The sequence below is a fragment of the Eubalaena glacialis genome, chromosome 4 (assembly GCF_028564815.1).
Source record: "Eubalaena glacialis isolate mEubGla1 chromosome 4, mEubGla1.1.hap2.+ XY, whole genome shotgun sequence".
NCBI lineage: Eukaryota > Metazoa > Chordata > Mammalia > Artiodactyla > Balaenidae > Eubalaena > Eubalaena glacialis.
The window spans coordinates 173,296,895-173,317,717 of NC_083719.1; the positions used below are offsets into that span (position 1 = coordinate 173,296,895).

Below are 20,823 nucleotides of genomic sequence, written 5' to 3' on the forward strand. Positions count from 1 at the left end.
AGAAGGCAAACCTATATCCCTGGGTTTTCTCAACAATGACCATAACATGGAACAGTGGATAATGTCTATATAGCAGGGAACACTAAAGACCATGGTCAAGGGTGCGGGTCTAGTTTGCACTTCTCAATCTTTTCCTAAATCTTCCTGTGTGTTAGAGCATGATTATGTTTCAATTCCTTCCCCCCAAAACAGAGAGCAGGGTTTGGAGTCGGCCAGAGGCAGGACTGAATCGTTATTCCTGTCTTGCAAGCCAGTGCCTTTCTCTTATCTGAGCCTCAGTTTTGTCTTGTGTAAAATGGGAAAATAATGGTTCCTAAGTCACTGGGCTGTTGAGAAGATTCAAGGAGGCAGTGTGTGTAAGTCCTTAGCATGGTACCTACTCCATAGTTGTCAACTATGATTAGTACTTCCCAGGAGGGATATAGGCTCAGCCAACACGTTTCTTTCTCTACTGAACCCTTAGATGGACCGTATATTTGCTTATTTTTCTTTCCTGCAGAGGGCCATTCTCCACTGTGGTTTTTAACACTAATCCACAGATGTTACCCAGACTAGAGAGGTTGAGAGTGGACAAAGGACATGGAGGAAAAGCTGTGGATCTTTCCTGCCAGAGATCAGGAAGCTGAATCCCGACTTCTGGCTTGGGGAGAGTTTTTACAGGTTTCAGATTCTGGGGAGGAAGGCAAGGTGAGTTCTTTACAGCTTAGAAAATTAAAAGACTAAGAGAAAAATGTGTGTGTGTGTGTGTTTCAGTTTTAACACTGCACATCTCTCTACATGACCGCAGGTAGATGTCACTACTTCAAGTTTTAAGCATTTCTAGTCCACCAGGCGATGAATGGAGGAGACAGGAATAGAGTAGGGGTAGGGGTGGGACCCATGGCAGGGGCACTACCAATGTCTGCTTGAGGGATGGATATGGGCACCGAGCTAGAAAACTTGGCACCTCCTTGGTCCAGGAAGGAGGTTTTTTGTCCCCTGAGAGATGCAGGGGGAAGAAATCTGGGTTCGTTGAGCCCTAAACATCCTCTCATCTGTGTGTGTGTGTGTGTGTGTGTGTGTGTGTGTGTGTGTGTGTATAAAATTCACCACACATGCAGAACCACCAAATCTCAGCACTGGACTAGACCTGGGAGGGCAAGCAATACAGCTTCCCTTCTCTGCCCACAAATTTCTCTGACTATTCTGACCCCTAACTCTGAGGGCACGGAGGGATGTTGTTCTAAAAACATTCCTAAAATTCAGTACATAGGAATTCCACACTCAGTTCATCCACCAAGACTAAGGACTGACTTAGGCTGAAGTCCAAGGTGAAGGAAGAGCAGTCATCAAGTTCAAGCAGTGTGTGTCCATGTAATTTTCTACTCCCAAAGCCAGTGACCTTCACTATAGGCTTCAGCCTGCATTTAGGACATCTGACAGTTTACTAAATCTGAATCTCTGGTGGTAAAAGCAATTCCTTAGTGCGAATCCAAACACACATTCTTGCACCCTTATCAAAGCCTTATTTCCACAACTGGCAGTCAGCCTTGCCAACAAAAGACTAAACCAGTGCAAAGAATGATGATCTTTGCCGATTGTGCTTCCCTCCACTGAGAGATGCTCCCAGAGTTCAGCCTGACTAGAACTGACTTTTCAGACACATGGCTACCCCTGCCAAGAGGACCTTGTATATGTAAGAAAAAGGAGAGAGGAGCTTTTTACAAATGGTTATGTATGGGGGGACGTGGTTTGGGACTCAGGGGCTTCCGGACCCTCTTGTTTCTCTCTGGGCTCTGTCTCCCCAGGTGAAGGTTCCAGGGGAGGTGTGGGAAGGGGACTGTGCTTTCTTTTGCCTGGTTCTTCAGCAGAAATTCCCGTCGTCCTTCTCCCAGTCCTCTGCTGGGTGCTTCTTGTGTTTTCTGCGCTCCTTGCGCGATTTGTGGTGGTGGTGTTGGTGGTGGTGATGGTGTCGCCGCATCCGATGGGATCGTCTGGCTGCAGGGAAGTGAGGGACGACAGGGACGTGGCAAAAGCTGATGAGAGGTGGGTGGCCTGACGGAACAGGCTTCCTCGGGGGAGGGAGAAATGGAGGGAACACCAGGCAAGCTAGTAAGTTCTCACTTATCTGAAAGGCCGTATTATCAGGCAGACATTCAACCAGATCAATGTGTATAGTCGTGAGATGCTTAATTGGAGACTATAAGTAGCTGGAAACTTTTGTTGGGGTGTCTGGGGGAAGCCACTTACGTTTGGTGCAGACGATTTGGGGCCGGTCCCATTTGCCATTGCTCCGGCATCGGATGATGGCCACATGGTGCTGGGCAAATCCTTCGTCGCACTGGTAGCGTACAGTGGCGTGGACATTATACTTGGCCTTGCGGGCACCGATGGGCAAGGCATTCTCCACTGCTGGAGGGGGACCACACAGCACTGGGGACAGAGGAACCTCCAGTTAAAGAAGTGGATGGGACTGGGGCTGAACTGGTTTCATCTCTTGTTGAGATGAACCCTCAACAGGTCCCACCTTTTGCCCAGCTGTGACATCAAAGGGCTAGAAGTGAATGTCTCCTCCACCCAAACCAGGAGCTGCTGAGGGGCAGGAACCTCCTGGACACATCCCAACCCCTAATTCTTGTGCATGATGGGAATGAAGGAGATGGGAGGAAAGAATAATCTGAGCAGATGAATGGAAAAAAGGATATGAAAATTGGCAAAGAAACAGAAGCAAGAATGAAGAAAAGTATAAGAGAAAGGTGGACATGAGAATATACATATACATATATATGTTTCCTTAATATGTAAAGAGCTCTTACAAATCAATAAGACCAATGAACCGATAGAAAATTAGACAAAGGAAATGAACTGGTAGGTCATAGGATATCAAATACATATAAACAGCTTATCAACATATGAAGAGCTGGTTATTCTCATCCTCGAAGACGTGCGAACTATGATAACAATGAGATACTGTTTTTCAGGACTTAGATGAACAAAGAACAAAAAGTTTGAGAACACAGAGTTGGCAAGGGTCGGGGGAAAATGGGTACACTCGCATAGTGCTGAAGAGTGAAAACTGGGCTGGACTGACTCCTACATTTACAAACTTAAATGAAACAACGAACCAGTGATAGGCAGGAGGGAAGGTCGGGGGAGAAGGGGTGGGAGGGAGAGTAGCAGCATACCTGTGCCCTTCTTACAGACATAGGGGAGGTTGTAGTTGCAGGGAACATCATTCCAGTGCCCGCTCTCATGTGCCACCATCACCACACAGTCCTCCCCACCCGCGAAGAAATTGTCGGGCTGGTTGTCCCTCCAGTTCTCATATTGCTGTAAGAATGGGGAGCAGGGGGTGCTCAGGGGACATGCAGCCTGTCCCAGGCTCTGGCACTGGCACTGTGGGATTCCCCTGGCCAGACCACTCAAACTCTTAGGGACTCAGTGTTTCCATCTCTACAATGGGCACTGTTCTGCCTGCCCTGAGGGTGGCTGCCACTACAGTCCAAGTCAACCCTTCTCTAGCTGCGAGGCTGTGGTGCCCTCCTCCCTGGTCCTCCTGCCCCGTCTCACTCCCTGACAGTCTGTTTTCCACATGGGTCACTCATTGTTAGATAAATAGTTGAACAAAAGGTGACCTCAGACTGGAAGTCCAGGAGAGCCTCCCTGAGGAGGCAACAGGAGAGCTGAAGGAAGACTCAAGGATAAGAACAACGCAGGCAGGGAACAGAGTTCTAAGCAGAGGGAATAGCTAATGCAAAGGCCCTGAGGCAGGACTGAGCTTGTACTGTCTGAGGAACAGAACAGAGGCCAGGAGGGCTGGGGCTGCTTGATCCAGTTCGAGTGTAGTCAGAGAGTGGGCCGGGGCCAGTTCTCATGGCAGAGGAGAGGAGGTGGATTTCTTTTCTAATTGTGGTAAAAAATATATAATATAGAATTTACTAAAGTGAAGCCAGAGGGCCGGGTCATTGCAGCTTACCCAGAACTCTCCATTCTAGGCAGGGCCCAAGTCAACAGTCTGACTGCAGGGACCCAGGCCCCCAGGCTGCCACCACTCACCAGCCCCGTGTTGTCCGTCCACTGGAAATCCCTCTCCACGATCCTGTCGTTTAGGCCAATCCACGTGTTTTCACGCCCAAAACCTATGGGGTGTGGGGTGTCGTGAGGGCTGGGTACTTGCACCTCCCCCAGCCTAGGTTGCTGGCTGGAGGCCAGGTGGGGGGTGTGGGAGGGGAGACTCAGCCCCCTCCGCAGCCTGAAGGTGGGCTGGAAGGGGAAGTGGATGAAGATGAGAATGGAGGGGGGGTACCCAGAGCCCCTCCCCCAGTTTTGGGTTTGAGCTGGAGGGAGGACCCCAGCCCCTCTGCCAGCCTGGGGGGCATGGGCTGGAGGCCACATCCCCCCATTCCCTAGCAGGCTGAGGCTCTGGCTGCCCTCATACTTGGGGAGTGGGGTTGGGGCATGGAAAGGGCCGGAATTAGGCTCCTGGCCTTGTCACAATTTGTGGCTTAAACAAAAGGCCAGAGGAAACAATAAAGACAAGTCAGATCTTTGCAGAAATGAGAGAGTAGGGGCTAAGAGAGCCAGCGAGCAAGGCTGGACAGGGCAGGCAGGTGAATCTAAATGAGCCAATCAGTCACTGAGGAGGGAGGAAGCAGCTGGATGCATGTGTGTTTGATTACATAGAGAAAAAAAGCCAGTGAACCAGGGAATGAACAAATTAAAGAATTAACAGGGGATGGGATGGGGAAAATGTGAATAAATAAATGGATGAAAAAGGGCAGAAGGAATAATGAGTAAATCAATAAATGCTGGATTTAATTTATGGGACACCCCTCTTTCTCTAAATCTCTGCTCCTCCCTCATTTCATCCCCCGCACCACAGATGCTTCTCCATCACCCACTGTCCCCTGGCCCTGTTTTAACTGTCATCAGTGCCCTGAGAACCAGCTAAATTTTAGGATAGACTTATTTAATTAGATATTTACTTGTTTGACTATATCCTCTTCAAGAACGTCACTCCCTAAGGACAGGACAATGTGTGTCTCTGTGCCTGGAACAGTGCCTGGCACATAGCAGGTGCTCAGCAAATAGTCGGAGAATGAATGAAGTGAATGAATGAACTGACAAGTGAATAAATAGACACTTGAATTAATAAGTGGTCAGGGCTTGCATTAATGAACATAGCTTCAGAAAGGTAGCGTCTTCAGGACCCTGGGGGGATGCCCTGACAAAGGGACTGTAAAGGCCACCCCTGCCCACCCCAGAGTCCCTACTGTTAATGAAGCCGTGTTCTTCAGGTGAGTGGATGCTGGTCAGGTGGCCGGCTCGACGGCGGCAGTCCCTCTCGGCATCCTCCCATGCCCGCCGATGGGCGAAGTAGCGGTAGCAGTGGCCCTGAAACTTGTGCCAGCCATGGTCACAGCCCTCTGTGTCTGGGAGGTGGAAAGGGAGCATGAAGGGGGCTGGCCTCAAGCCGAGGCCTGCCTTGCCAGCCGTGAGCACACCAGCCCACCAGAGAGAGGGCCCAATCCAAGGTCACTGTGGGGCTAAATCAACCCTCTCCCTGGGCCCATCCCCCAGCCCCCACTCTGTCCCCCCACCTTTTCACCTCCCTCCTCCCATATTCACTTCTTTTCTCTGTTGCAGGAAGAGCTTCAACTGGAAGATCATTACACCCATCCCCTCTTATCCCAACTCTAATGTCTCATTCTCTGATCTGCCCACATCCTGGGACCTCAGGAAATGGTCTCAGGAAAGCCTAAAATTTCCCTCCTGGGAAAAAACTCAAATAGACATTTCTCCCAAAAAGATATACAAATGGCCAACAAGCACATGAAAAGATGCTCAACAACGTGAATCATTAGGAAACACAAATCAGAATCACAATGGGATACCACCTCATACCCACTAGGATGGCTATAATTTTTTTTAAAAAAGAAAATAATAAGCGCTGGCCAGGATATGGAGAAATTGGAACCCTCGTGCATTGCTGGTGGGAATGTAAAATGGTGTAGCCCCTGTGGAAAACAGTCTGGCAACTCCTCAAAAAGTTAAACACGGAATTACCATATGACCCAGCCATTCTACTCCTGGGTACACCAAAAAGAATGGGGAAAAAACAAAAAGAATGGAAAACAGGTATTGAAACAAAAACGTGTACGTGAACATTCATAGCAGCACTATTCACATTAGCCACAAGGGGGAAACAACCCAAAGGTCCATCAAATGATGAATGGATAAACAAAATGTGGCCCATCCAATGGAATACGATTCAGCCATAAAAAGGGATGAAGCACTGACACGTGCTACAATGTGGATGAACCCTGAAAAACATCATGCTGAGTGAAAGAAGCCAGATACAAAAAGACACAGAGCGTATGACTACATTTATATGAAACATATAAAATAGGCAAATCCATAGAGACAGAAAGTAGATTAGTGGTTGCCAGGGGCTGGAGGGGAGGAATGGGGAGTGATGGCTAATGGGGACAGGATTTCCTTTGGGGCTGATGAAAATGTCTTGGAACTAGCTAGAGGTGGTGGTTGCACAACACTGTGAATGTACTGAATGCCACTGAACTGTACACTCTAAAAAGGTTAATTCTATGTTATGTGAATTTTATCTCAAGAAAATTATTCGCCTCCTGCCTGTCTGACTCACGGCCATAGAACCAGAGGCAGAGACCTGGAGCTCCATATGTGGGAAGCTTGTGGTCCAGCACCCAACCCTGCTCCTGGTACTGTTTCTGGGGTCTCGGCAGAGACTCACCTTTCTCACAGAGGCTGCCCCCGTAGCTGGGGAGGCAAAGGCAGACAAAGGCGTTGACCTCGTCGATGCAGGTGCCTCCATTCTCACAGGGGCTGGAGATGCAGTCATCTATATCTGGAGGGGAAGGTGGGGCTGAGTCAGAGGTCAGCCTCCCCGTGGCTCCCAGTCCCCATGGAGAACCAGGCAGAAGATGCGGTCATGACCCTACCATCTATCCCAGACCTGAGTACAACAGCGGTGCTCTGCACTGATGGCCCAGTGACTCTGGAGGTCAAGGGGGTGGAACCTCACACAACTGATGTGAATTAGCATCAATGAGAGGAGATGCCACTGGGCTGGCTGAAAGCCAGAGTGTGCAGGACGTTCCCCCTGACTCCAGAACAGTGAAGGTGGGTCTGGCAAACAGACCCATAGAATGTCGAAGCTGAAGGGTCTTCAGAATGTGGAGCACTTACAAGGATTTGCACAGAATCACGAAGTTGTTTGTAGGTACAGGGAGCAATCAGTTGAGCACCTCTTCTCCCAATCCCTGTGTAGATAGTGCCTGAGGCATGTATGATGCCAGGCAAGTCACTTGCCCTCTCTGAGACTCAGTTTCTTTTTTTTTGCAAAGTGGTGATAATAATAATAATAACCACAGTGGTGGTTGTGAGTAGAGTCAACGGAAGAGCTCAAGAAATTATATCATTTATAATTGTTATAATTTCATAATTTGTCATATTTCTTGTGTTGGGCTTTGGGGCTAGCTTCCAACAGTTCTAGTGGTGGTGCCTATACCCCTGCCCACCCAGGAGAGGGTAAGCGATCCCCTGGGGCCCTTTGCTGGTGGGAGTCTGAGCCTTACCATCCCTTTGTCTTCCCCTTCCCCACCCTTGCCTGGTAGTAATGGGATGCAGCACACCAGAGCCTCAGCCCTGAGGATGAAACCTCAGATGGTTGTTGCTGAGGCTGATTTACTGGAGCCAAGGAGTGAGGGAGGGGAAGGGAGCATCTGAAGCCAGCATTTTGTGATCCCTGATCCTCATGGGGATGGCTGCTGGGATAGACCCCAGGGCTCTGAGTCAAACAAGTCTGTGTTCAGATCCTGAGTCTGGGGTACTCACCGATCTCACAGTTCTCTCCAGCAAAGCCCTGGTCACAGCTACAGCCGTACATGGTGCCATTGGCTTTACAGGTGCCCCCATGCAGGCAAGGGTTGTTCTCACAGGGATCCGAGGGGACTGCAGGATGGACAGGAGTACGAGAAGGAGTCAGACCACCAAGTCTGCCTCCCAGGGAATCCAGACCTCAGACCCCTAAAGGCCCTCTCATTCCACCCCTCTCTGTGGAGTCCCCTCTATAATTTCCCAATAACTGATTGCCAACTTCCTCTCACATGCCCCTGTGATGAGCTTACTCTTTCCAGGAACTGCCCAAAGCACCTGTGGGATGCCCTGGCTATGGCAAAGTCCTTCCTTGGACTGAACTAGAATGGGATTCCTGCAGCTTCTCTTAGGAAGTCTTCTCACAGAACATGGTTTAAGTGCCCTCCTTGACTTATCCCCATTTTTCTAGAAATACCCAACTGGTCACTGTGCTTCTCATACTTTGGAGCAAAGAAGTGGACATAGGTTCTAGATGGGGTATGAACGGCACTGGGACCAGTGGGAACCATCACTTCCTTCATCCTTGTGGCTCAACCTCTTCTGATGCAACCTCAGTGGTTACAGTGTGGAGAAGTGGTGGATTATAGCAGTAATAACCATAGGCTGTGCAGTCAGAGAGGCTGGTTCAATTCCTGCCTCTGCCACTCACTAGGGAACCCTGGGCAAATTACTTCTGTGAATTTCAGTTGCCTCATTTACAAAATGAAAATAAAAATAGCTCATCCTGCCCTCCCAATCCTGACCATAATGCCATGACTGGCTCTCTGTATATCAGCCTGGGGCCTCTTGAGGGGTCTCAACATTGCTTAACACGGACAGGGCATCCAGGGGGAGTTGAATGTGAGGCCCTGTCCACCTCTCTCATTCCTCAGCGGGGTTTCCCTGGAGGCAGGAGGGTCACCCCTCCCCATCTCAGGGGCTCAGAGGCCTTGGTGGGTGGTTTCTGGACCACCCTGGAGCCTTGAAGGGGCAGAGCAAGAACCCCCATGTACCCCAGATGACCCCTATCCCTTGTCAGGACAGTGTCAACCCTTCCACTGCAAGATACTAGAACCGAGACCCAGAGAAGGGCAGGGCCTAGCTCAAAGCCACTCAGCAGGACAGTACAAGAGCCAAGACTGGCCTACTGGGCTCTGGGCCCAGTTTAAGGCCCTCTCTCCAGGCCCTATAACCTAGAATTTGTTTCTGTTTTGTCCTGGTCTGGAGGCCCACAAGAAACTGAGACGATGACAAGCAGTCACCTCCTCCCTGATCTTCTGGACTCCGCCTTCACCCTTAACAGGTTGTTCTCCCCACAGCTGCCAGAGGGAGCCCATGTAAACCTGAGTCAGGTCATGTTCCTCCTCTGCCTAGACTCCTCCATGGCTCCCCATTGCCCTCATAGGAAAAGCCAAAATCCTTACCTCAGCCCACAGGGCCCCGTGCAATGTTCCCCAATATCTCCCTGCCGGATCCTCCTCTCCCTCCTTCACTTACTCCACTCCAGCCACACTGACCCTGCTGTTCCTCCTACACACGAAGCACGGTCCTGCCTCAGGGCCTTTGTACAAGCTATTCCGTCTGCCTGAACTGCTTTTCCCCCAGATCTCTGCATGGCTCCTCTCTCACCTCCTTCAGGCTTGCTCAAATTCATCCTAACCCCCCTTCCAAAACCAAAACCCACCCACTGGCATCCCTCATCCCTTGCTTTACTTTTCTCTTTTGTCTTTATTACTTTCTAACCTCCAATATAATTTATTAGGACCATCGTTTCTTATCCATGCCTCCCCCCAGAGCGGTGATGTTCCACATGGCAGCCACGCACAGCTATTTAAGATTAAATTAATTAAAATGGAATAAAAGTTAAAACGCAGTTCCTCAGTCACAGTAGCCACATTTCAAGTGCTCAGTAGCCACCAATAGCTCGTTGCTATTGTATTAGACTGCGTAGCTCGAGAACATTTCCATCATTGGGAAAGTTCTAGAGCATTGCTGTAGAATGTCAGCTTCCAGAGGACAAGGGACTCGGTCTCAACATGGTGCCTGGAATACAGCAAGCACTCAATAGTTGCTTGCTAACTGCATAAAGGTAGCTGCTGGCCTGCCCGCAGTGACTGAAGCCTGTCCCTGGGGCAGTGGCGTGTACCACCACGGATGGCCAGAGAGGCCTGTGGCTATGTCTGTGCCTGGTGCCACCCTGGCACGTGCGGGCACATGCGTGGGGCTGCCAGGCGCCGGGACGTGTAAGCCCCACCAGGTGCCCCGAGCTGCTGACACCTGCCCACAGACTGGCGGTGACTCAGTCGCTTGCTGGTGCTGCATTTATTTTTGGCTTCATTAGCATTTCTGCTGCAAGCAGTAGGTGAGTAGGCGCCCAGGTCTCCCCCAGAACTGGCTGCCTCCCTCCACCCCGGCTGCCCATGGCTTGAGTCTGGAGCCGAAAAACCAACAAAGTCCAAGACAGATCCAGCCGTGGCCCTGGGGGCTCCTCTCAACACACTTTCCTTAGCACCCTTCTTCGTGGTTTCCCTCCCACCTGACCACTCCTTCTCTAGTTCCTTTGGCCTTGGGCAAGCTTACCCCCTCCCCAAGACCTCAGGGCGTTTTGTTTTGTTTTATGTCAATGAAATAAGCATCTTAGAGCCCAGTGATTGAGACAGAGACTGTTGTCAGCCTGGATTCAAACGTTATCCTTGACACTCCCCAGCTGCATGACTGCACAAGTCACTTGACTTCCCTGTGCCTCAGTATCCCCATCTGTAAAGTTAGGATCGTACTAGAACTTGTTCCTCAAGGACATTAAAAAGATTAACCAAGATGATTCCAGTAAAGTGCTCAGACCAACCCAAGCACAAAGGCAGTCACCAATAAGCATAAGCCTTTATTGATGCAAGTGCCCCTGCCCAGGGTCCACCTGCCTCCTGGGCATCTAAGAAAAGAAGATGCAGCCCCAGACACAACCCAGAGATGACAGGGTGGGTGATGAAACCCTGCATCCGGTGTTTCCATCACCACGACACTTTGTCTTCAAAAAAAGGAGCAAATGTTAAACCAATCGTGTTAATAAGAGTGTTTTGCAACTCAGAAAAAGTGTGTCTTTTAATTAGCTGCTGCTGCTGCTTTTTTTTTTTTTTTTACGCTCACTTGACCGAAAGAATAGCTCAATATGGCAGGACCTAAAAAATAAAGGGCTGGAATTTGCAGGCTGAGTTATGGGCAGACCTGGCCCCAGAAGAACAGGGTGATGGCTTTCTCTGGACTCCGCTGGGCATAGAGCAACCAAGGCACATGTGGATTTGGGTGCCAACTGAGGTTTGATCACTGACTAGCTGGTAGTGACATACCTCCCTGAGCCTCAGTTTGCTGTCTACAAAATGGGGGTGATGCATCCCACCACTCCCACCCCTTCCCAGCACCCACTTTACCTGTGGCTTGAGGCCCCCCACGTTTTGCACCACTGAATTCCAGCTACAATTCAACACTTGTCCAGGAAGGCCTCCCTGCCATGCCTCCTCCCTCCGGCCCCACCCCAGGGGGGTTGCCTGTAACCAGCTCTGTCTTCCCCAGACTGAGGCATCGCTGAAGGCAGGACCCCAGCATCACACAACACTGTCAGCTGAGAGTGGTCATGAACATGATTTGCTGACTGTACTCATCCTCCAAAACCAAACTCCGCCCAACACCTCATCATTGTCTCATTACTCGCTGTGCATAAAACACATCAAACGCAGCTTCACCTCCTGGCCTTTGCCCAGGCTAGTGCCTCTGCCAGGAATACGCTTTCTGTAATTCAACTCTGCCGAATGAGCTCCTGCCTTCAACATCATCCCCTGCTAGAAACCTTCCCAGGCACCCAAGAACAATCCTTCCTCCCAGCTCTGGCCTACCCCAGCCCCTGGTTCCTGAGCACAAACACAGTGACCTGGATGAGACCACGAGCTTCCAACTCACCCTCCTCTGCACTCCCATTTGCAGGGGTTCCTGGCAGGGCTGGCTCCTCTCCACTTGCTGCCTCCTCCCAGAAGCTCTCCACACCTGGGCTCCCCGCCAGGACCTCCAGCTCAAACTCCTCTGGGCCCAGGGAGGCAGGCAGCAGGGTGCTGGGGGAGTCCCATGGCACTATAGGCTCCCCCGAGGAAACTGAAATGGGCTTGTCCTCGCTGGCTGCTGTCGGTGTCCAAGGAGGAAGAGCGGGCTCCCCTGAGGGGCTGCCCTCATGTGGAGGCTCCAAGCCTCTCAGGGTGCCCTGGGTCACCATCTGGCCCTCCGGCTCTGGATGGGGTTGGGAGCTTGAGGAGGCCATTGTGGACATGGCCAGGACCCCAACCTTGTCCCCCAGGTCCAGGGACATGAGGGACATCACCACACTTGTATCCACAGCCATTTGAGGGCTCAAGGTGGGGCTTTCAGCTCCCTCAACCACGTGGGATCCAGGTTCCCAATTCCCACCAGCATCGCTGGTGTCTAGTGTGGCCATGGAATCCATGGGACCCACTGTGGCTCCTCCATCTGTAGCAGCCGAAGGCTCCAAATGTGGGGTGACCTTGGGCATCAAGGAGACCCCAGGGACCCCCAAGAGCACAGATGGGGAATGGGGGTCTAGCCCTTCACTGTGCAGTGACGGCCACATGCCCTGTGCCTCGTCCATGTTGGCCTGCAAGCTGGAAGTGGGGGTCTCTGCTGTGTTGAAGACCCCAGACTCAGACCCCAAGATGCCTCTGGCTCCCATGGGCTCAGTGGCAGTCTCAGTGGGAGTGATGGCTGCCACCACATTCCCATCCACAGAAGCCTGTGGGTTGGATCTGGGGTGCTCAGCTTTGCTGAGCCCAGTAGGGCTGGCCCCCCCAGTTTTTCCGAAGTCTGCTCTGAAGGAGTTAGGACCAGCTCCAGCCTGTGTGTCTGTGGCTGCCTGCAAAGGAGCTGTAGGACTTCCTTCGCCATGGCTGCTGAGTGTCGGGGATGTGGCCTCTCCACCTTGTCCCGTCAGGCCCAAGGAGGAGGGCAGGGAATACACTTCTGGATGGATGGGATCCTGGGGGCTGGCCTCGATCTCTGAGGCAGGGGAGGGTGGGGCAGCGGTCATGGCTTCACTATACCCCTTTACCTCACTGGCATCGGTGGGGAGGGGCGTAGGGTGTGACAGGAGCCACAGTTTGGGGGCACGAAGCATGGCCATGACAGGGAGGTCTGGAGAAATGACTGTGGGGGAAGCCTCCCAGCGGGCTGTGCTGGGGCCCTTCAAGGGGTTGGGAGCCAAGGCAGTGGCCTCCGAGGAGGACCAGGGCAGGTCGGGGGTGGCTGGCCTCACACTGGGGCCCTTGGCTTCCTCTAGTTCCAGGCCAAGGGTGATGGGTGGGACCATGGTTGGGGGCCACAGCCAGGGCTCTGGGGGGCTCCTGCCACCAGGGGAACCTGAAACAATATCAACAGTAATTATAATTATCTCTCAGCAGCTCCTTCTGTTGATTGTCTCCTTGGCTCCAGGCCGGAGGAAGAGGGGTCTTCTGAGGCTTGGTGAGGCCAGGGCACCCAACTGTGATTCGGAGCCTCCTCCCCTGTCCCCCTGACATCCCCAGGCAGGTCCCATCTCCCCCTTGGACCCCACTCACCAGCTCCAGGCACATCCACCTCATTGGTCAGCACAGCCCAGGGGCTTTGGCTCCGGCCACTCCCCAAGGCGTCAGTGGCTCCTGTGGCCAGGGGAGGCTCCACGTAATTCCCAGCAACCTCTGGGGTGGGGGGCTGGACGCTGGCCTGGAGCACCCCCTTCAGCCCTCGCTGGGGTTCCTGTTGCTGGAAGTGGCGCCCGTTCAACCCTTTAAAGCGCCCCCTCCTCCTGGGCATGGTGCTGGCTGGGGTTGCCTCTGTGTGCATGCCCACCGCAGTGCCTGCCTCCACGTTGCTGGGGGCGGGGGACACCGTGCTCAGCCACACCTCCTCAGCCTCCAGAGCAGGCCTTGAGGCTAGTGTGAGGCCCCCAGTGGCAGGACTGGGGGTCTCTCGAGACTCCTGTTTCTCTGCCAAGATCAGAGGTTCTTCTTCCCCACTGGACACCAGAGGCTCCTGGAAGTCTGGGGTGACTACCTCCTCCTCCTCCAGGCTGGGCTCCAGTTCTTGGGCGGGGGGCCCTTCTGCTGACAGAATCTCCCCCTCATCCCCAGACGACGGCATCTCTGGGTTTCCATGTAGTGATGTAGGGTGATGAGCTGTGGGAGAAAGCAGAAGAGGTTGTGTTAGGCCCAGGGGCTGGCTGGGAAGTTCTGCCTGAAGTCTACCCACATTCCAGCATGCTACAGCAGAGATCTTCTATGTATCTCTGTCTTTCTGCGCCCCTCTGTCTCTCTGGGTTGTTTCTGGGATCCCCCCTGACTGAGAGACGGAGGCGGAAAGTTATCATCCTCACTGTTCAGGCTGGGGTCCACTGTAAAGGTCAGAGTCAACTGGTCACAGTAAAGGGTCAAGAGGCAGCTTGGCTGGTGGGTGAAGCTCAGGCAGTGGCCAGCTCTCAGGGGGGCAGGTCAGACCTGGGCCGTGGCTCCTCCCACGGAAGAGAAAGCGCCTAATGGGCATGGTCTTCCTACGAAGAGATTTTTTTTCCCCCCGCTTACACATAAGACTCAGCTCCTTGGACTTGAGGTTTGCAGCTTCTGAGGGTGTGGCCCCACCCCAAGGGTGAGGGTCATCCCTGGTCCCATCCCTGGGGGTGTGGCCTTGCTCAGGGGTCATGGCTAGTTGAGGTATCACTTCCTCCCCAGCGGGTGCTCATGGGCAAGGCTCCAGGTAAGAACTGCGCCATCCAGGGGCGTGTCTCTCAGAGATCTCAGGAGACATAGTCCACCCGCTAAACAGGACTGCCCCCCAGAGCTTGGTCTTCTCTGGGTCTCGTCCTCCTCTAAGGCGGGGCTCCTACGGAAAGCTTGTCTCAAGGGTATGACCTTTCCCTGGGGGCGTGGCTCACCGCGGAGCAAGTTTTCTCGTATCTCTCCCCTGCCTGGCCTCCACCTCCACTAGAAAGCCAAGCTCCCGGGGCGCGGCCGTTATCAAGGTGCATGCCCTTGGGGCGTGGCCACCAGGGGACGCACACTCAAGGGGCGTGGCCTCACGCGCACCTCGGAAGCAGTAGGCGTCGTAGCGCTCTCCCGGCGCCGGGAAGCGGGTGCGGTTGGCGAAGCTATAGACGGTGCGCACGCCCGGGACTGGGCCCCCGCAGCGCCGGCGCGGCGTCTGGATCGGGTAGCGCACGCTGCCGTCGGCCAGCCAGCCCGGGTCGCACTGGTCCAGGCCCTCATGCCAGGCCAGGTGCAGCTGTCCTACCGAGGCCAGCACGGCGCCCTGGCGGCGGCACTGGGCACGCGCGCCGGCCAGTGTCAGGCGGCGGGCCAGGCCTACGTAGAAGACCTCGCCTGCGGGAAGGCGCGGGAGAAGGTCAGAGGGGCCCCAAGAACCCTCCCACGGAACCCGGGAAGGGGGTCCCACCCCAAATAGCCCTGATCTGTCTGGATTTGGGTTGCGGCAGCCGCAGCTGCGTGCCCCCATCGCCAGAACATCACTGTCGTTACCTCTCATGCAGTGCTAAGAGGGGGCTTCACTTTCTTTTTCAAGTGAGGTAACTCAGGCCCCTTAACGAGTTGAGCTTCAGAGAGAGGGAGGGCCTTGGTGAGGGGGGCTCAGTGAGGAGGGAAGTAGGAAGAGGGAGGGGGGCAGGAAGGGGGAGAGACTCAGAGAAGGGGACAAAGCCTCAGAGAGGGAAGAGGCTCAGAGAGAGGGAAGGGGCACAGAGAAGGAGAGGGGCTCAAGGAGTGGAGGAAGGCTCAGGGAACCAGTGGGCTCAGATCTTGGCTGCAGGTTTAGAGAGGGATGAAACTTAGGAGAGCTAGGAAGGACTTAGGGAAGGATGGGGGTTAGGGAGGGTAATGGGGCTCAGGGAAGGGGGTGTTCTGCCAGCCCCAGACTTACCCCCCAGCTCACGGGCAAAGCAATACACATCGTAGAGTTCCCGTGGGTCTCGCCTCCCATAGTTCCTCACCCCTGGAAGGCTGCTACGGTCACCATAGCAACCAGGACGGGACTGGGTGATAGGATACCTGACAAGACAAGGTGGGGGTCCCTCTCAGATGTGTGCTCCTGGGGCCCCCAAGGACCATCTTTCTCCAGGGGCTAGCTCTCCATCTCCCTACCCTGTGTACCCCCTCACCGAACAGTGCGGTCAGAGAGCCACCCGGCGTCACAGTTGTCAAAGCCATCCTCGAAGGCAGCCTGCAGGTGCCGCGGGGCTGCAATGGTGGCCGAGTTGAGACGGCAGGCCTCCTGGGCCTCAGCGAAGGTCAGCGAGTAGCGATCCTGGGCTGCTCGGTAGTGGAACACAACACCTATGGGGAAACATCCAGGATGATTTATGCTGTAATCTTCAAGAACAGACCTCGCTCTTGCAGAATGCCCCCCCACCACCCAGTCTGATAATAACAGACCTGCTGCCCTACACTGCCCTGTACCATGTCTGTTCACTCAGCAACAGGCATAGTGCTAGGGTGATGATGGGGAGTGAGACTGATATGCCCCCATTTTACAGATGAGGAAACTGATAGCAATGACCATAAAGGGCCATAGTATTTGTTAAATATTTGCTATGTAAAAAGCATTTATAAGCATTATCTCATTGAAATCTTATAACAACCCTATGATTATCCCCATTTCCAGAGGAGCAAACTAAGGCTCAGAAAGGTTGAGGGACAGGTCTAGGGCCACATAACCTGTATAAGGGAGAGCCAGAAGTTATATCCAGAAAGATCTGACTCCAAAGATAGCACTCTTCTTGCCTAGGGTTAGGCTCTGGAGGTGACAGGAGGCATGCAGAAGAGTGAGAGAGAGATTCTGCCTTTTAGGAATTAAGTACATGCATACGTAGGGGAAGCAAAGGCAGCAATGGGTGATCAAATGTGGTGGGTTTTTTAAAAATAAATTTATTTATTTATTTATTTATTTATTTTTGGCTGCATTGGGTCTTCGTTGCTGCGTGCGGGCTTTCTCTAGTCGTGGCGAGCGGGGGCTACTCTTCGTTGCGGTGCACGTGCTTCTCATTGCAGTGGCTTCTGTTGTTGTGAAGCATGGGCTCTAGGTGCGCAGGCTTCAGTAGTTGTGGCACGTGGGCTCTAGAGCACAGGCTCAGTAGTTGTAGCACACACGCTTAGTTGCTCCACGGCATGTGGGATCTTCCCAGACCAGGGCTCAAACCCGTGTCCCCTGCATTGGCAGGCAGATTCTTAACCACTGCGCCACCAGGGAAGCCCCCAAATGTGGTTCTTGCCCAGCTTAGAAATGGAATCACCGAAGGCTTCCTGGAGGAGGTGACATGTAAACCAGGACATGAAGCATCAATAAGCTCACTGTGACTCAAATTCTGATTTAGGGATGAGAGAAATGGCTGAGCAAAACAAAGGTATTAAACATTTTGTTCCATTTTATCAAACTGAGAGCTCCCAGAAGGCAGCAGCTGTGTCTCAGTCATGGCTATGTCTCCAGCACCAGGCTGGCATGTGGTAGCTGCTCAATAAATGTTTGGCTGAATGAACGAACTAACCAAACCCAGAGGTGGAATTCTCTTCTTTCACCACTTATCAGTTTTCTTTGAGGTTTATCAGTTTTGAGAACAAGGCCTTGGAAAGGGGATGATTGGTTGACCCCATAAAATATGCAGTGAGACACTGTTGGCTGGGGAAAGACTGTGCTCCAGAACACAGGGTGCAGGGACTTTGCTCATGGCCAACACAGGTTAAGGGAAATTGACTTCCCAGTAGGAGTCCACAGGACATTCTCCACACAACAATCCATTCATTGGGCTTCCCTGGAGGCGCAGTGGTTAAGAATCCGCCTGCCAATGCAGGGGACACGGGTTCAAGCCCTGGTCCAGGAAGATCCCACATGCCTTGGAGCAACTAAGTCCGTGCGCCACAACTACTGAGCCTGCTCTCTGGAGCCTGCGAGCCACAACTACTGAGCCCACGGGGACAACTACTGGAGCCCATGCTCTGCAACAAGAGAGGCCAGCGCAATGAGAAGCCCGCACACCGCAACTAAGAGTAGCCCCCACTCGCTGCAACTAGAGAGAGCCCACGCGCAGCAATGAAGACCCAAAACACAGCCAAAAAGCCCCACAAATCTATTCATTGATTCATTTGTCAAATATCAATTGATCATCTTCTGTGTGCCATGCCCTGTCCTAGGACTTTGCTTTAATAATTAAAAAAAAATTTTTTTTTTGCCTTGTTCATCTTGATTGGTTAGGAAAACAGAAACTACACTGACTATTTCAACAGAAACAATTTAATATAGGAACTGGTTACATTGATGACTGTTATTTACTTAATCTATATTTTTAATCCACTTTTTAAAAATAACTTCACTTTTTAAAAACATATATTTATTTTAAAAGGAAATTTGTATTCCTATTTTAAATAGAAAGCCAATATCCTTTGCCTTATGTGAAAGTAGGTAACCATGAAATGGACTTAAAACAAGGTTATGAAATCCTATGAAATGCTGTGGTCCATAAGAGACTGAGCCAGAGGCTGCTCTCTCTTAGCTAAAAGAGAAAGAGAGAGATGTTAAAGAGAGAGGCGTACCCATGGAGACTTTCTTCCTGACTTTATCAGAAGAACTGAAAGCAAATCACTGTTCAGGGAGTGATTTCTTTTCCTTTTCTTTTCTTTTTTTTTCTTTTTTTTGCTTGTGGGATCTTAGCTCCTTGACCAGGGATCGAACCTGGGCCCTTGGCAGTAAAAGTGCAGAGTCCTAACCACTGGACCACCAGGGAATTCCCCAGGGAGTAATTTCTAAGGTGACATTCAGTGGATGGGTTTCCCCATCCCAGCCTTGGCCCCTCCCCTTCCCCCAACTGACCCGTCACTTCCAGGGGCACCAGGTCCTGCTCATCCTCGATGCCCCTCACCACCTGGCAGCGGTAGAGCCCGGAGTCGCTGGCCCTCAGTGGCCCCAGTAGCAATGTGGCGTTGACCCGGTGCCGGGGGTAGGCAGGTAGTGACACACGTCCCTGCCAGCCCTTGGCCACTCGAACCACGTTGTCCTTGGCCACTAGGATGGGCAAGTCCTGCCGTTGGCCTGATGCAGTCCGCACCTTGGTCCACTTGATCCGAGGGGCTTCTCGGGCTGCACCTGGCCGTGGCCACAGGGTGAAGAGACAGGGCAGGGCCACCAGCTCTGCCAGCGCAGCCCGCACCGACCCAGACCCCACCTTCTGCATGTGGAGCCCCTTCTCGGCAGTGGCAGCAGCAGTGGCGTCCTGTGTGCCTGGGGTGGAGAAGGTGGAGAGAGGGCCTGACTGAGAGGCAAGGACCCTCTGACTGAGGCCAGAGAGGTTAGGTTGCCTACACAACATCACAATGCCGTACACAGATCTGTGATCTGTAACCCAATCTGTGAGCAGAAGAGGGGTAATGGGGTCGAATCCCTTCATAGTTCTGCCTCCACTCAAAGTCCAGACCCTGGAGGCCAGGGATTTAACTCTCAGTGTCACTGACTCACTATGTGTCCATGGGAAAGTCACTATTCTGCTCTGAGCCATGGTTTCCCCAAAAGTTAAGCAAGAGGCAGCCATTGGAAGAGAAACAGTGTTTGTGGAGTACCTTCTATATAACAGGCACTTTATAAATAGCAATCAGCTCATTTGATTTTCATAACCATCTGCAGAGGTAGCCATGTCTCATCCTCTTTTGGGGGAGTTGAGGAAATTGAGGCTCAGAGACATCATTATAATTGCGTAAGGCCACAGAGCAAATCAGGAGGCGTTTCTAAAGTCTGGGCTTTTGACCGCTACTGGGGAGATGCCAGGGAGAGGCACACAGACCTTTATTTCTATTGTCCCACCCATGGCAGGCATCACTAATCAATCTTCATACTATTCTCTCTCCCTCTTTTTTTTCTCTCTCTCTTCAGCTCATCTCAGCAAAACAGTGAGAGGCGGGAACCTCTAGCCTCCGCTGGCAATGACTAAAAATAACCTCTCAGGTGTCTTGTTCGCTTTTGACTGTTCAAAGACTTTTTTCATCTATTCTCATTTTATTCTCCAGACCAAGCCAGAGAACCAGCAGGAGAAGGCTCTCAAGTTAAAACGCTGCCCCATCTTGTCAATTCTCCAGACCCCAACCTCTCCCACCCAACAAGCCAACTCACCCTGTTCCCCAGCCACAAAGAGCAGCATCTGGAGAATCAGGAGGCCTGAGACCCAGACAGACATGGCCCCCATCCTGGACCTGAAACAAGATGGAGAGGAAGGAAGGGGTGAGTACAACCCTCCTAGACAGTCGGCATGAAAGGACCAATTCCTCCCATTCTACAGATCTGGAAACTGGGGCTCAGAGAGGCCAGTGTGTCACTCAAGGTCACACAGTCAGCAAGCCAGGGCTGAGCCAGAATCCGAACCCAGGACCAACTGACTTCAGAATCCGAGCAGTGAAGTCCTATGGTCAGAGCATGGGTGCTGGAGGGAATCAAACCTGGGGTTGTCTTTTGCCTGTTCCTTGCTGGGTGACCTTGAGCAAGTAGCTTAGCTTCTCTGTGCCTCAGTTTCTTTGCAGGTCAGATGGGGATAACATCAGGTAGTTGGAAGGGTTAGATGAGTCAATATAGTCAATACACATAAAATGCTTAGAACTGCCTGGCATGAAGGAGTAAATTTCAGCTCCTATTATTATTATTGACTTTAACATAGCCAAGATCAAAGTCCCATTTTTCAAGTCAGCCTCCCAAATCAAATTGGGGGCTCCTAGAGAGCAGCAGCCAGTGCTAGTCTGCCTGGGGTCCCCAGTTCTGGCAGCAGACTGGACTCCAAGCCAGCCTGTAATCTGGATTTGCTGACTGACACGATTCTCAGCTTCAATTCCAGGATTTGGTTGTCGCCAAGATTCTATTCCTGGTTTCTGGGATTTTTGAAGAGCT

The 20,823-nt window shown here is 52.3% G+C and overlaps 1 protein-coding gene and 1 non-coding gene across 2 annotated transcripts; both read right to left on the reverse strand.

Moving 5' to 3' along the window:
* Window positions 1-1,843: 1,843 nt before the first annotated feature.
* NCAN (neurocan) lies at window positions 1,844-20,138 on the reverse strand. Its single transcript, XM_061188609.1, has 15 exons — window positions 20,059-20,138; window positions 18,769-19,176; window positions 16,067-16,241; window positions 15,829-15,956; window positions 14,982-15,275; window positions 13,482-14,078; window positions 12,817-13,284; window positions 11,824-12,756; window positions 7,852-7,968; window positions 6,749-6,862; window positions 5,253-5,411; window positions 4,036-4,118; window positions 3,165-3,309; window positions 2,230-2,412; window positions 1,844-1,977 (listed from the first exon to the last, which is right to left on the reverse strand). Exons 1-15 carry the CDS (start codon window positions 20,129-20,131, stop codon window positions 1,844-1,846), a joined length of 4,011 nt encoding a protein of 1,336 aa, XP_061044592.1. The 5' UTR covers window positions 20,132-20,138.
* TRNAK-UUU (transfer RNA lysine (anticodon UUU)) lies at window positions 18,610-18,682 on the reverse strand. Its single transcript has one exon. It is a non-coding gene; the product is annotated as a tRNA-Lys (tRNA).
* Window positions 20,139-20,823: the final 685 nt, after the last annotated feature.

Bases quoted from the DNA above. Each gene is read 5' to 3' on its own strand.
- NCAN (XM_061188609.1), bottom strand. From the start codon at position 20,131: ATGGGGGCCATGTCTGTCTGGGTCTCAGGCCTCCTGATTCTCCAGATG. The intron at 5,412-6,748 runs GTGAGTCTCTGC...TCCACCTCCCAG, and splicing joins GGGCAGCCTCTGTGAGAAAG to ACACAGAGGGCTGTGACCAT. The intron at 3,310-4,035 runs GTGAGTGGTGGC...CCATTCTTACAG, and splicing joins GGACGGACAACACGGGGCTG to CAATATGAGAACTGGAGGGA.